We start from the raw sequence: 16,103 nt of genomic DNA on the forward strand, positions 1-16,103 counted from the left end.
TCCCCTCCTGAATCTCCTCAGCTAAACATGAACAAGGTGGTCCTGAACCGTATCAGTCTGAGCTGTTAGCGCCGTTACGCTGGCCTGTCAGCAGCTCCAGCAGCTCTGGAAAACTGTGGAGACTCGCAGCAGGTTGTTGCAGATGCCGGAAGTGCCACTTTGAGTTGCCACTGCTACAATTTGAGCTGCTGTCTGTCGCCTGATGAGGATCAGCAGGTAAAGAATAAAGTCTGGTGTTACTTTTACACCCCACAAAAGCACAAATCCATTCCATTTCAGAAACTGTGAAAGAACAGAAGTCTGAAACTAGGAAATCTACCACATGTAAGTTCACATCTCTTCATATGTGCTGGTGGGCGTAGTTTTCTATGCCCGTTAGGAGAGGACCCATCTATTTGCATCTGGAGGGAGGGTCTGTGGGGTTTTTTAAAATTTCACGTGACTGATAACGTCTCTGTCATGAAAAAAACATAACCTGGTTTTAACCTGTAGAGGGATTGATAAACCATTTTTGCCACACAAATGTTATTTGTTTTTGCTGTTTACAACTCAAAAAAGAACATTTTTGGGTGCACTACCTCTTTTAATTGTGATGAAAATCACATATACTGTTGCTAAAATTTGTATTTTTTGTATGAATTTGTTTGTGTCGCGGACGCTACCTTGTCCATAAGCACGCACAGGAGTCTCGTCCTTTCGCTGTAGCAGCTCAGCTCCGAGCTGCAGGGAAGAGCAGGAGACGTTCTCTGCTCCGTAAACAGTCTGAAAATGAATTGTGCAACGCTAAACACCTGTACCAAGATGTTGCTCACAAGTAAAATGTAGTTCCAGTTCTTTTTCTAAAAAGCTGTAATGATCAACTAAGCTCTTTTAAAAGATTCAAACACAGATTGTTGCAATTAATCTCAATGATTGGAGAGAAAATGCCAAAAATAAAATGACAAATAGTTGTTAGTAAACTTTCTTCTAAGGCCTTTACAGTCTACAGGCATCACTTTTTTGTATGAGTCCTTATTGCCGTGGAGCTGAAGACGGCTCTTAGATGTTTTATCAGCCTGCGAATGAGGGTGTGCACGGTTGTCCCATTTAAGCAGCTTGTGCAGTAATTATCTTGATACAATCATCTCTGTAGGTTGCAGAGCTATTCTAGATAGGGCCATGTGTGTTGTGATGTATTTTGAATGGAATTATTGGATCCCATAAGAAAGAGATTTATGAGAGAATAAGGAATAAGCATAGATAGAAACAAGGAATGCATCTAGGCATATGTAGAGACATGATAAAATAAAAATGACACTGTACATTTTCTTGATGTGCTCACCTGCCTTTTATTGAGTCCTTGTAGCTTATATACAATCTGTGCACATATGTAATGCCAAGGTTATAAAGGTAATGGCATGTTCAAAGGGGAAAAAGCTCTGTTTATAAGTTGTCCTTCAGTAAATTGATATACTAAATGACACCCCTCACTCTAGTACTCATACAGACACTAATTTAACCCATCATAACCTTTCAGTATGTCTGTGCTTTTGATTATACGATTGATTTGTGCTCTTTCTGTTTTATGATGCATATCGCACAAAGCTGAGAAGCTTCGTACCACATTGCTCTGTCCCTGAACCTTATGTGAACCAGCTTGTGCTGGTTTCTGGCTGGTGAATTAATGGCGTCAAAGGGTTCCAGGGTAGTGGGAGACTTTCTGTGAAGGCTGCTGTGAAATATCAATATTGTTGTTCCTTAGAGGATTTGCATCTTTTGACAGGAATATAGCTGTACCATCCCTAACAGGAATCAGTAGTTTTTGGATTTTTAAAGTCAGCAAGAATGTACAATTGATGACCGCTGAGTTTGTGTTTGAAAGTGTTTTTATGGAGAATATCAAAATAGTTTTCATAATGAGCTCCATTATTTATATATATATGAGAAGCCTTTATTCCTTCGCTGTACCTTAACCATCCAAGTCCAGCTTCTCATAGTTACTTGATTTTGTTTGAATTCAGAGGAAAACTTATTGTTTGGCAGCTGCAGACTTATTGTCCTCTTGTTTTGTTTTCCAATGTGTCTCCTTACTTAAATTACATGGCAGTAGATTGGTTAAAGGGGCTTCACACAGACATTTCTGAAGCCTCACATTCATGTTGACTTAATCAAACATCAAAATCAATCTCTGCTGGAATGAGTGTTTTGTTGTTGACAGTAGCTCTGTTCACACCTCTGTGGATTCAAAACTCAATCAGTTGCATGTTTTTAACTGATGTGTCTTTATTGTGCAAACCCAAGAAAATTATGGAGTTACTGAGACTCTCTGAATCGACAGACAGGCAAAGCACAAATTGTTTAATCAAAGACATTGTGGTTTAAAAAGCTGAAGGGACCACACTGTTAATGCCTTCACACTTAAAGAAACTAACTTGAATCCCAAACAATTTGCTGAGGCAAAGAAGAAAATGAAGCAGAAAACTGATATAATCCGAACATAGACATAGACTCAGGCTACTCAGTTCGGTCATATGCTGGCTGCAGTCCGGCAGGTTTTCAATGTTTCTCTGCTCCAACAAACCTTACTCAAGTTAATGACTCATTGTGCAGAACTTAATAGGCTGTGGGATCCATTTCATTTGAGTCAGGAGTGTTGAAGCAGGGAGATATTGAAAACCTGCAGGACTGAAATTAATAATATTGATCATGATAATGATGCTGACTTTGATAATACGTGGTAATAAACATGATAATAATAATAGAGGATTCACACTGACATCACTGCACAGAACTGTGGGAGAAATTGCCGTACCCACTCTCCTCTATTTTTTCTTATTCAGAATTTCCGACAAGTTTTTCATCCTGTCATTTTTTTTTTTTCTCAGAACAGCAGCTTCGTAATACACAAAAAGGAAACAAATCAGCAGATTTTCATCCTCTGTTTCTGTCTTGGTGTGGTGCAGTGAATAGGTTGGATAAACACATCCCAGAGAACACTGGACTTCTGCAGATACTTTTCCAGGTTTTGGCTGACCGTGGTTTCATGTATAAAGGGTTAGTGGCTACAGATGCAGTAAGTACATAATTTTTAAATGCAGCGATACCGATCTGGATGGCACTCCGATGTACAGATGATGCACAGATGAGAACATTACTTTCCTCCACCAGATTGTGATGTTTGTTGTTTTCTAATTAGCATAAGTTCCAGTCTCAGCATTCAGGATTGTTCAGATTAGATTTGCCATCAGATTTTTTTGTGCATGTTATTGTTCTTGTAATAAATATACTTCATCTTATTTATTTTCCTTTCACATTTTTACTACTACTTTTGCAAATATTTAATTAATCCTGTGTATTTAGACATATGTCTTTTTAAAAACGCCCAGAATATATTAATTTATCAGAAATGAATCCACACAGATGAAGAAATAATTAATAGATAACTGGATATCAGAATCAAATTATCAGAACAATAAATGTTTAACATATAAAAGATCAGTATGATTGTATAAGTGCAGTCTACAGTCTTGCAGGTTTTAATCCAACTGTTTGTTCAATGGCTGCATGAATCTTTAATGATCAGTAGTTTTTAAGTTCATGGCGGGTGTAGAACTTTAACCAAATGGAAGGTAAACATCGACTTCTAAGACTGAAGCAGGGGGAAACACATCCAAGCCTGAACTTAATTCATTGTTCAGCAGATAGTAACAATCTAACTTATTAATAATTTTGTGTTTCTGCATCGTAACGATTCTTCACACCTCTTGTGGGCTTATCACGGTAAGGATGTTTCTTTTCAGTGCGTTCTAGACGTGTTTAACACTGAAAGTGTTGACGGAAACAGAAGCTGGGTGCCCCCAAAATGGCAGAGAAAACCGTGGTGACTTTACGTGCGCATTCTCTATAATAATAATAATAATGATGATGAAGATGTGAATGAAAACAATTATGAAAATGATAAAATAATACTGAAAATTAAATAAATGATCTAATGGATTAGGTTTATATAGTGCTTTCAGAGCACCTTTGAATCTATTTTGTATTCACTCCAGATTCATTAAGCTAAGCTACATGTGTAGCCACAGCAGCCCTGGGGCAGACTAACAAGCACAGCAGACAGTCCATGATAACTGCCTCTCCGACCCTGGAGGCAATGTGGGAAAAGCATACTTGCCAAAGATGGAACAGACTGACTGACTGGAATTGAGGGGGACTCAAACTGCCAACCTATAGGGTGACCTGCTATGTCAGAGCCACTGCTGCCCTCTTGGATGTGGCAACTTGAATGTCTTTGACAGTGTCCTCTTTCCAAGTGTCGCCACTTCAAGGAATGCTCATCTTTTATTCATAGCCTGCCCACTACATGGATGTAATAGCTGTAAAAAAGGACAAAAATGCTTTGAATCAATTACAGTCCCAAGTACACGTTTTAGAGTAGAGGTACAATATCGAATGGCTTGGTCCACAGGAAATAAAGTGAGATTTATTTTGGCCTTAAAATCTTCCAAGGGATTTTGAATTTACAGGTCTACAGCCATGAAGGATGTACTGATCTGCAACGGCACTTGGGCTTTGCCTTATTCCAGGAAAACTGTTTCCACATCTTGCTGCCACTGTCTTTGTCTTGAGTCTTGGGACTGTGTTTGGTTTTAAGGCAGCTTGCTGAAATCACTGGACAGAGGAGGGTCATTTTTCATTGGATCCATCCGTCTTTCCATCTCTTTAGCCCTTTCCTCTCTTTAGCCAATACTCATCTGTAAAATGTAAAATTTGTTTCATACACTGTCTCTCTCTGACACATTCTATTGATCCATCTTTGTCCAATTTATTCAAAGCTATACACCAGTATGCAGAACAATTAGGGATATAGTGGCAACTTTTAGCACAATATATCAGTGAACCATAAGGTTTTTTTTTTTCTTTTTCAAATATTAGAAGTGTTTGGTAAGGTGTATGCATTCAGCATCCCAATAACCTTTCTCTCTGCTAGTACAGCCCATTGACTTTGCTGCCAGACCTTATCAAACAGTGACCATTCAATCTGTTATACTGGCTGCTACTCCACTCACTGACTCAGTGTGACAGAGTGAAGGAAAATGAGTTCAGTATGGAGTGCCACACATTGCAGTATGAATGTGTGTGAGCTTAAAATGAGTGGAGGTCTGTGTATAGTTCTGTGCCACTATTGGTGACATATTGTGTGTAAATGTAGGCTGCATTCAGAAGGTAAAGGGAAATGTTTTGGGAATGTGTGTGCATGGAAGTAGCCCAGTGTGCACTTGGTACAGTATACAGAGGCGATTACAGTACATGTACTGGTGGATATAGCTTGTGCATGTAGACATAGTGTACAAATCTATGTATTTGCACTGTGGTGTGCATGTGAGAGCTTGTTTCTCTGGAGGTCTTTGGGCCTGTATTAATCACCCCAGCTGTAGCTACTGGGTAATTGCTCAGCACAGGTAGCACTGACGCACATGCATGCAGAGTTTAATTGGTACAACTCCTGCCAGACTGCATTTTACATCAGCTGGAAGAGCAAAACTACAGAGCTGTGCATGTGTTTTCTGTAGATGGGTATTATTTACCGTCCCATGTCTGTGTGCTTAGGTTTCGATTTGGGCATGTTATCCCACTATGAGAACTAATTTCTTTCTGAAGAGAAAAGCGCAAATTGACTGAATTGAACTGTTTTTCAATTGATTTTTTCTTTTTTTTTGTATAGCAGACCTAATTTTTCTACTTGGGAGCTTGCCTCTGGATAGATGTTGATTTACTGAGTTAAAGGATTTGTTTTTATAGATGTGAATTATGCCCGATGCATTTATCAATCTAACGGTACCTCCAGTTCATTATTATTTAATATGAAGTATTTTATTTTGTGTTAGGTACCAGAGTGTAATTGCTGCAGTTTTAGCTTAGGGCTGCCTTTGTTTCAGCAGTCTAACACCATCTTTTTTGCATTCACGCTGGCCAGATAGATATCAAAGCAGTCCTGGCGGTGTTTGGCTTTTTCAACAATTTCAGGACTAAACATGCATCTTTCTGTTCGAGACGGGATTGAAGGAATTGGTTCATCTTGTCCACTTTGTCCTGATCAGATCTATTCATCCTAGTCTAACTTCCCTTAAAATTCTCCTTGTTACAAATATGAGTGAAGATCCCTAAAAATCTGATTTGTTGATCACATTGATGTTTTTTCAGATGTTGATGGTGCTGAAAATGTATGGCCATTTTGCAGGCTTTTCTGATATCTATATTTGAATGCTTTTAGCTCCCTACCATTAGTCAGATTCTTGGGTGCTAATGTTTTGCTCCAGTTTTGTTTTGACTCCAAACATGATACGTTTTATTACAAGGAGAACCTTTGATTACGAGAATAAATCAGTCCTAATTCGGTTAAATATGTAAGAATTTTCATTGAAATGTGTTCAAGTTTGCCAAGTTTTGATAGACTAAGGTTTGTTTATATAGGATTTCAGTAGTTAAACTACAGCACCTTCGGGGAGGAAATTACATTTAAGATGAGACGACTTGTGGTAAATCTTACAGTAATTTGAGAAGTGTTGGTCTAGTAATACTCAGATTTTTTTCCTGAATGTAGTGCTCCAATTTGGGTTAGATTATACAAATGACATACTATGATTTAGATATTTAATTTTAATTCTGTTTGTAATCAGGTGCTGCAGTTTTCAAGTTCCATCTTGTGTTTATGTGTATAATAGCTCAATTTGAAGAATAACTTTAAAAAAACTACCACTGTAAGCATCATAATTAAAACTTAAAAAGAAGAATTATTCAGTAATTGTATAATGAGTTAAGAGTTGTATAGAAGGGTGGGGGCTAAATATGTGATTTGCATAATTACTCTCTTATAGTGGTTTATAAGTTTCACAGGGAAGGATTAAATGGTTGGACTGAAGACCACACTGCTAATAAACACATTTCTACCCCTAGATTATTTACCATTAGACAAGTCACATACTTAAAGATCTTTTCATTCTTATTTTGGTCTCATCTTAACTGAATATTAACACTGACTTGAAGAGTAGTAGTGATCTATACCTATCAAAAATGCAGTTTCAAGACATTTTATGTGTTTGTATCTAATTCCTGTCTGCATTTTATTATTGCATCACACCTGTACCATCTTGTGGATCATCCAGTTGTTACTCAGCAGGTTGAATAATTGTCCTCAGTGTCCTCATATCAACATGTCTGCTGTAAGACACCGAACCCCAAATTGCCCCATATGTATTCATCAGCGTGATTGTAGAGAAAAACACTGCATACTTCATATAGAGTTGATGTTATGCAAGTTCTGTGTCAGAGTAAATGAGTACCCATACCTGTATTAAGGGATGTATTAACCAGGACCAGCACTGAGACAAATTCTCTGACCTGACTTTAATATTCTAATTGTATCTCTGGACCTGAGAGGTAGCAGAAAAACACGTTTCAAGCCGGGTGAGATACCTGCTTCTCCCCACTGATTAATGATCTAATTCTGCTTCACATGGAGCTCATGAAAGTGCCCATCTCTCTCTATACAAATAAAAACACTGGGCTCATTCTTTACCCCTTTTATGCAGTCATGTTTGCTTTGAGGAGCTGTTTGTTCCCTTAGTTTCATGGCTCATTAAGATGAGTGAGCGCTGCTCCTTTACTGTTTATTCAGCTAGTACTAACAGTATTATTTGGATAATTCAGAGCTATTAAACTGGCTTATGTTTTTGTGCTGCAGGTGGGATATGAGAATGCAGGGACCGTGGAGTTCTTGGTGGACAAGCATGGAAAACACTACTTCATTGAGGTGAACTCCCGACTTCAAGTTGAACACACGGTCACCGAGGAAATCACTGAGTAAGTAACAGATGTTTGCTTGAGAGGATGGTTTTAAGCTGGTAGACAGCTGCTTAGCTGTAGCAGTTGTCACTTTGCATGAATGTTTGTTTAGTATAATCTGTCAGCAGACAGGTGCACAACTTCAAGGTTGGAAGGTTTCCATTCTGAAAATCAGCTGAATTTGAGAGCAAATTTTGGAGAAGGTATAGACAGTCATGGAAAAAAACAACAAAAAAAGCAGACAGACAAAAACAAAACAAAGAAAAAAAAAAAACAGTGGGTGAGGCATACTAGAAAGAAACAAAAATAGCCAAAAACTAGGAAAGATGGAGTGATGGGCAGGGTGAGAACGAGAGAAGATAGTACTGATTGAAAGCTGACAAGTACAAACAGATGGATGTATAAGAGACTGGGAGAGAAGACAGTCTGAGCAGGTGGAAGTAGTGAAGAGAAGCTGAAAGATGAGGTCAGGGGGGGTGAGAGACAACAGGAAAGCAGGAGAGAGGTGAGAGAGTGAAAAGATAATGAAAGTTATAAATAGCATTCTGCTCCACTGATGACCTGAGAGATTTGCTTGGCTGAAACAACACAGATGGGTCTCGGAGCAGAAGACATAAACACACAAAATGCTGAGATACAGGTGTAGTCTTGGTTCAGCACTGGTGTGTGCACATTGCAATTTCCTGCTTAGCTCATAAACAAAACTTAAAAACTAGGGCAGCAGATATGGGATGAGTGTGGTGTTGGTGGGTATGTGCAATCAGCTATTCCTATGGCAACTGAATTATTGACAAACTATTCGCTTGCTGTCTTGATTAATCCCTGCACTCTTTTTCGGCTTTTTTTTCATCTTTGTTTTCCCTCTTTTTGCTTAAGAAGCTCTTCAATCACTAAGATTTTTCACCGCAGTGAACAAAATCAAATCTGGAAAACTTTGTCTCATGCTGAGAAACACCGGCTTCTGCAGAAAATGGTTTATTAACTTGTTTACGTTTAAAACTGCCTTCCTTTCATTTTTAATATGTATGACAGCCTTAACAGCGCAGACATTTGAATCAATATTATTGACCTTAAATATGTGACAGAACATTACTCAGTATTACAGATTTAGCATGTTTTAGAAGTTGCTTGTTCCCAAAGAGCACGGTTTAAGACGTGGCATAAAGTGCTTGGGATCAGACTCTCCTCCTTGATGTTTGGGCATCCCTTGGGCAGAAAATTTTCAAAAGTGCTTTGTATGGGTGCTGGCAAATATATTTTAAGTTGTCAGTAAAATAGCTTGACTCAACATAACCTGAGACACTCTGGCAGGCTGCTACTAGTGGTTGAATTAAATGCATCGGTAGAGAGGTGTTTTGCTATGATCACTTGTCGACTTAATTTAGATATTGAAATTAAATTACTGTAAAGCTTAATATCTCTGTGTGTAATCCTGCTTTATTTAAGCCTGTGCTGCATCCTTCCTTAACAGTTTCAGATGTCAGAATAGTTTTCATTTCAGGCTGGGTTCAACGCTGAACAACAACAGATAATGACTAGAAAGGAAACGGGTGTGAGCAAATTCATTCTTGCTTCTGTGCGTTTCAAATATACTGATACTAATAGATGTGTTAGGGCAGTTGGAAATGTCTTATTTCATCTTGTTCACTGCCCAGCTTTTCTTCTGAAGGTGTCCTACATAATTTACCTATGTTGTGTTTAATTATTTTTGTCATTACTCATTCTGCCTTTTCTTTGTTTGCTTAGCCTGTTTCCTAACCTGGCCGTAGTTGACCTTATAATCCTCCATTTTAGCTTTCTATGTGTGGTCCACACTCGGTCAGTATTCTTTATATTTCACTCCAGTGGTTGCCATGTAAGTGACTCCATCTTTAATTTTTTGGCTGCTTTTTTATTTATTTATTTTTTATTATTTTTGTAGCACTTCCCAAATCTTTTATTGTGTTTTTTTTTTAGGCATTGGGAAAGTGGGAACTAATAGCTATCATCAATGTCAAGTAGCTGGGCGATAATGGCAAAATATACTCACTGCTCAAAAATCAAGGGAAAACTAAAATAACACATCCTAGATCTGAATGAATGAAATATTCTTATTAAACACTTAGTTTTTGTGTGATTTTGTAAAGAACAATCAATGGAAATTTAAATTTAATAACCCATGGAGGTCTGGATGTGGAGTCACACTCAAAATGAAAGTGGAAAAACACACTACAGGCTGGTCCAACTTTGATGTCATGTCCTTAAATAAAGTCAAAATGAGGCTCAGTAGTGTGTGTGGCCTCCACGTGCCTGTATAACCTCCCTACAATGCCTGGGCATGCTCCTGATGAAGGTGGCTGATGGTCTCCTGAGGGATCTCCTCGTTTATCCCCGTTTTATTTCACAGAAGTGTAATTGACTTGGAGTTACATTGTGTTGTTCCCTTTATTTTTTTTGAGCAGTGTAGTTCGTCGATTGCTGCTGTCTGCAGTGTGATGATGACCGCAAGTTGTTTTGTGTCTTTTGATTTGACGTATGAAATTGCTATAGTATTCTCTTGGCTACATTTTGAATGTTTTTCACAAGTGGCAACAAAAATGAGAGGATGCTTTATTTTTGTTGTTGGACTGCAAGAGCGAGTTGCATTAGACACTACTTTCATGCATACATGTTGGGGTGATGTCTTTTGACACTCACCAGCTGACAACAAAGTTTGCATTTTGTATTAATCTTAATGGATTTTCACTTAAAACAAACCACTTCCATATTACTAATGTAATGGGAACTTTAAATTGTCAAAGTTTCCTCACTCTTCCGGGCAAGTTCTAGTATTTTATTCATTTATTTATTTTGTCTCTTTTTGATCTCCTTGGTGGTTAGCAACCAGCTTAGAGATGCATTAGGTCCAAATACAAAATCAACGCATGAACATTTTTTTTTTAAATTACACAAATTTCTAAAGTTGGCACAATGATCATAAATCAATATCACCAGGCTACTCTGCTGTACAAAGACTTTGCTGAGAGAGAGACAAAAAGTCTTTCCTTGAAGTTTTGCGCTCTAGAAACAGGATGCTGGCTGTTTCTTGTTCTGGTGGCCTTAGTAGCCCGGCTGATGGTGTTGTCTCTGAAAATCTGTCATATGTTTGCTGCGTTAATGTTGCTGAAGAGGAAGTTTGGTGCAAGCTTTGTGCTGCTGCTGCATATGAGAGACTGAGAGGTAGATACTGCAGATCTCAGGCAGAAGGCTTAGGCGAACAAGTTGATCTGGGGAGGACTCGTCTTTTTGTCTAGTGGGTAGGTGCATAGGGGGACTTGACAGTTCCCTGGAGAAGCTTTCTGAGAGTGTGTGTCAGTGTGTGTTGCCCTTCCCCTGTAGAGTCCATAGAGAAGGAGGAAGTGTAAAAAAAGTCTTGGGGTTTTCACTGTAGATTAGAGGGAATGGCTATCTGGAAGGGAAGCTGCTGGGCTAAATTGACTTTTTTTTGTGAAAGTCTAGTTTCACCCCCAGAGGAAGAGTTGTGGAGTCATGCACTAAGATCTGCTGACTTGCAGTTTCATTTTACCCCATTGATGCAAACGCTACCAGAGGAGAAAAAAGACCCTGAAGGTATGATAAACTTGAAGGATCTCCTCAGTCTTATTTACCCTCTGAGACAGTACAAATGTTGGCCTGGTTGCATCTTGTATAAAATTTGGACTGCAGCAGGAAGACGATTTTTATATTTCTGACCATAATGTGTTGGGAATAACTTCCCTTGTGTTGGGAATGCACTTAAAGGAGAACTTAAGAATTGGTTGTATTGATTAATTTATCATGGTACTTGTGATTGCAAATTTGCACCATCATGCCCATAGTACAGAATTTCATTTACAGCTTGTATGCATGCGAGGTTAGCCTCAACAATTCAACCTTTGATATGGAAATGAAAGTTGATTTATTTAGCAGATTTCATGTAAACCCAATGTACTGAACACAAAGCATAAGAAGCAACATAATACATTTACAGATAAGCAGAAGCATGCACATGTATGGATACATGCAAACAAAATATATATTAAAAGGCTTGCTGTAAGCCACAGATGATAAAACGAGGCAAGAAAATGGTTTAAAAGTTAATAATTGTAGGCTTGTGAAAACCGGAACGTTTTGAATGTAGACAACCTTGTAATGGATTTCAGGTCAGCGAGCAGTTTATTCCACACATATGAACCTCAGTAACTAAATAAACCTTCAGCAGACTGGGATTTAATTCTGGCAATGGTTAAGATGTGCTTCTGATAACTTGGGAGATGTGAATGGTGTTGTATGCAGTGAGCAAATCAGATTTACTGAAGGTCCAACTGCTTTATGGATTCTGTATTGGAAAGGTAGCCAGTGGAGAGACTGGAATGATGTGTTCAAGTTTGTGTGTATTTGTAAGAATTCTGGCTACTGTAATATGAATAAGTTGAGGTTGCCCAATTGATTGGTTAGATAATCCTATAAATTAACTATTACAACAGTCTAACTTGATCAATATGACTGCATGGACCAATTTCTCGGCAACAGTTTGAGATTAAATTGTCTAACATTTGAAATATATTTTGAAAGTCAAAAAGCATTTCTGATTATGTTGGTAATGTGACAGTTGACTAAAACTGAGATCACTGTTCAGTAATACTGAGGTATCTGACTGGCTCACTTTACAGACACTGAAGGATGGGTATGAACAGGTTTTGTCATTGATTATATGGACTAACATGACTAGCATGTACTACATCACATGTAAATGGCAAGTGTTTGCCCCTGTGATTAGCTCGGTCTTATGAGCTATGTAAGGGGTGCACCAGAAATTCATACTCATGAGTACATAATATAGCTTGGAAGGCCCCCATAGGTTAATCCTTTCATGCTAGTGATGCGCGGGTCGGGTTTTTTTCCGACCCGCGGGTCCCGCTCTTTTAAAAAAATTGGACCGCACCAAACCGCCCCGCACCTCCGCTTCTATTTTTTTTAACCCGCCCCGCCCCATTAAAACACATGTTATGATATTGACGAATGCTTTTATTTAGTCTGAGAAAGGTGCATATGGTCTCCTAAATTGGCTATAAACATAAATAGGCAAATAAATAAAGTGTTTTAAAGCGTTTAAGTGTTATAAAGCCAATGCTGCTGCTGTTGTCTGCACTGATTACCTCGTTGAACCTGTCCCAAACCTGTGATTTAGCCATTTGACCCTCTTTCTTCTTTTTAAGGACGTAAACTCCCGAACAAATGTTATTCAACACTTCTTCTTCCATCTTTTGTTGCTTGGCGCTTTCTGCACCTGCGTAGTCTACTACGCGCCTACGTGGACATTACGTTATAAAACGTGACCTGTGTTTAAATAACTGATAAATATTTTGTCTTACATATTATAGTAACAAAATGTAGACACTGATTAAGGTCTTTATTTTCAGTTTGACAAAAAATAAAATTAATAGATAGAACTAGATATTTCAGAATAGTAAACCACACCAACCCGCCCCGCAGTGAAGCGAAAATTCTTTGACCCGCCCCAACCCGAACCGCGGGTAACCCGCGGGACCCGTGGGTTAGGGGGCGGCCCGCGCATCACTATTTCATGCATAGGGCCCACTATGGTAGACACTTATTTAAAAGCTGTTTGTTTTTTGTTTTTTTATAAGCATGTGTGAGGGTGGTATGTTTGCAAATTAGCTACTTCAGTGGACATTTGTGAGACATCCAATAAATGCCATTGACCAAAGAATAAATATATAAATTCATACAGATATATACGTTTTAATGACTAAGTTTGCCTCAATGATAAATAGGGAAATGGTACAGCTGTATTTTATATATATATATATATATATATATATATATATATAAATAGTTTATAAACATTTCATAGAATAGATGAAAATAAAGTTAAAAAAAAAAATCAAAAGCATACCTGTAGATGTCCGTAAGAAAATAATTTGGAGAGTTTTTCCCTTTTTTTTTTCTTTTTTTTAATTTATGCCTCAGAGGGTTAAACTATGATGATAAAGAGGTTCTGTTTTGTTATTACAGTAAATGTTTTAACAGTAACTGAATAAGTACTTTCTGGGGTTAAATTGAAGGAAAAGCTTATCATGATTTCCATGATGAGCTCTTATTCTGGAGCAGTTGGACCACATTTGGAGGCTGGATGGCTGAGTAGTCTGATCCAGTCCAGAGGGAAATACACACTCCACTCAAACATCTAAAATTTGAAGTTCAGCCCACTTTACGGCTGTCTTTAGCCAAATGTTGCAGAAAACCTTCATTTTCATTAATTTAGTAAAGTCTAATCCTCACTGCAAGCACAACTTGAATACATGTACTTGAATACAGAACAAAGCTTACATGTAAAAAACTCTGTGATTAAACCCATAATATCTATATGCAGATCACATTTCTATACTTGGAAATATTCCACCGGCCTTGTATTCTTCAAGCTTTTGTTGACTGGACAGGATTTTATCTGCAGTGAGGGTCATTGTAATATACACTGAGGTATTAAATGTTTCCAACCCCTTTCTCTTTCCTTAGCTAATTGCCTTCACCATCATCTGTCATCTTCCATTCCTCCCTCAAGCTCATTGCTTTCTCTGTCTTCAGCCAACTTCATGCATTCATCTCTACACCTGCGTCTTCTCCATCCTTTCAGCCCCATTGGCTTCTTCCTCTGTGGCTGCTGCTCATTCCGTCCAATCACTCCTCCTCTCCTTCTCATTCTCCATTTTACCTTTGTCATCTTCTAATTTGTATTCACCTCACAACATTTGCCTGCTGATTCATCTCTTCCCTTTCCTTTCCTGTCCTTTACCTCTCCTTTGCCTCATCTGCTCTAGCTCTTGCCTCATATTTTCTTTGTCACCTCATGAACTTTTTTACCCTCCTTCCCATTTGCCTTCTTATCTTGCCATCTTGTCACACTCTGTCTGACTTCCTTGTGCTATCAGTTCATGCATTTGTACAGGTGGCAGTCGAAATGAAACTGTGAATAACTTTGAAGTAACTAGATACAATATTGTGATGGGATCATGGGAGCTACGATGCCTGTGAATATTTGAGTTCCCAGCACTTTCGGGTAAAACTTGGGCTTCATTTTTGTCTCTGATTCACAACTTTAGGTTTCATTACTTCATCTTGCACAGTTGTGAAATTGTGTTGATCTGTCAGAGTTGGGTATTACATGCAACTAGAAATTTTTAGTTGTATTTTATTTCCTGTTGGGAGGTTGCTGAGGTCTCTGCATACCTCAGCTTACAATGTTTTTTAAAATTTATATGAGAAAGATGATCGGTGAAGTGCTGTCATTTACTAAGTGAGCCAGTGGGTCATGGATGGAGTAAAATATCAGCAAATCCTTTAAACAGAAATCTTTAAAAAGGCCGTCAAGGTCCCATGAACTGAAAGTGCAATTGGAAGTGTCCAGAAAGGATGTAGAAAGCTCCTAAATCTATTAAAGAGTCTTGGCTCACTGCTGAATTAATTTGTTAGCTGTGATATTGGCCAGAGTATTTGAGTTACTAAGTATTGACTTAGTGGGGTGCTCTTATAACACATGCCACAAGTGGCTTAAGTTAATGAAATATGGTGCAAACAGTGCATTAACCTTCTAAAGAAGGCAATTTTTTACATGGGTGTCTGCTGCTGAGCTTGTTTTATGCAGCATACAAAGGAAATTAGAAACTGATGGAGGTGCTGTAATTTGGAAGAGAAAACAGTATCACCCTTGAAATTCTATTAAAATTTTCCATGACTTCATCAAACTATGGAGATCTATAGTTCTCTGCTGTATTCCTCTTCAGTTGTTTAAATTGTCATTTATAGTTTGCTGTCTGCGTTTGTACTATGTAATGGGGGTTTCTCTAATGTAACGCACAGTCATTGACCAAATTAATAGGAACACTTCTGGGTCAAGTCAACAGATCTGCATATTACATCTTTGCTCATTCTTACAGTTTAATTAACACCACTGCATGGTTGTAGTCTGCAGAGTAAAACGTGTACAGCATGCAAGCGGATCACAGCAGCACTTTCTCCTATGATGACCCTGGTTGTGACCCTATTTGAGGCGAGGCGATAAAGTCGGAGTCAATCTCTGCCAAAACAGCGTGGCCATAACCTGTTAGACCAGCCTAAGTTTAGTCTCATATACTTTATATATTTATTACTTGTAACGTTTGATTTTCAGCATTTCTGTACTGCAGGTTTCATGCAGTAGTGGCCAGCACTGATAAATCTGAGATAAGGTAGATTGCACTTTCAGCTAACCTCTCTATCCA

The 16,103-nt window shown here is 38.3% G+C and overlaps 1 protein-coding gene across 2 annotated transcripts in view; it reads left to right on the forward strand.

The window, feature by feature from the left end:
• pcxb (pyruvate carboxylase b) overlaps positions 1-16,103 on the forward strand; it is a 312,844-nt gene that overhangs the window by 55,007 nt on the left and 241,734 nt on the right. For both annotated transcript variants that reach the window (XM_041985524.1, XM_041985525.1), the window contains exon 10: positions 7,724-7,842. In XM_041985524.1, coding sequence (XP_041841458.1) covers positions 7,724-7,842 — 119 coding nt within the window. The remainder of the gene's footprint in view (positions 1-7,723; positions 7,843-16,103) is intronic.

The sequence above is a fragment of the Melanotaenia boesemani genome, chromosome 5 (assembly GCF_017639745.1).
Source record: "Melanotaenia boesemani isolate fMelBoe1 chromosome 5, fMelBoe1.pri, whole genome shotgun sequence".
NCBI lineage: Eukaryota > Metazoa > Chordata > Actinopteri > Atheriniformes > Melanotaeniidae > Melanotaenia > Melanotaenia boesemani.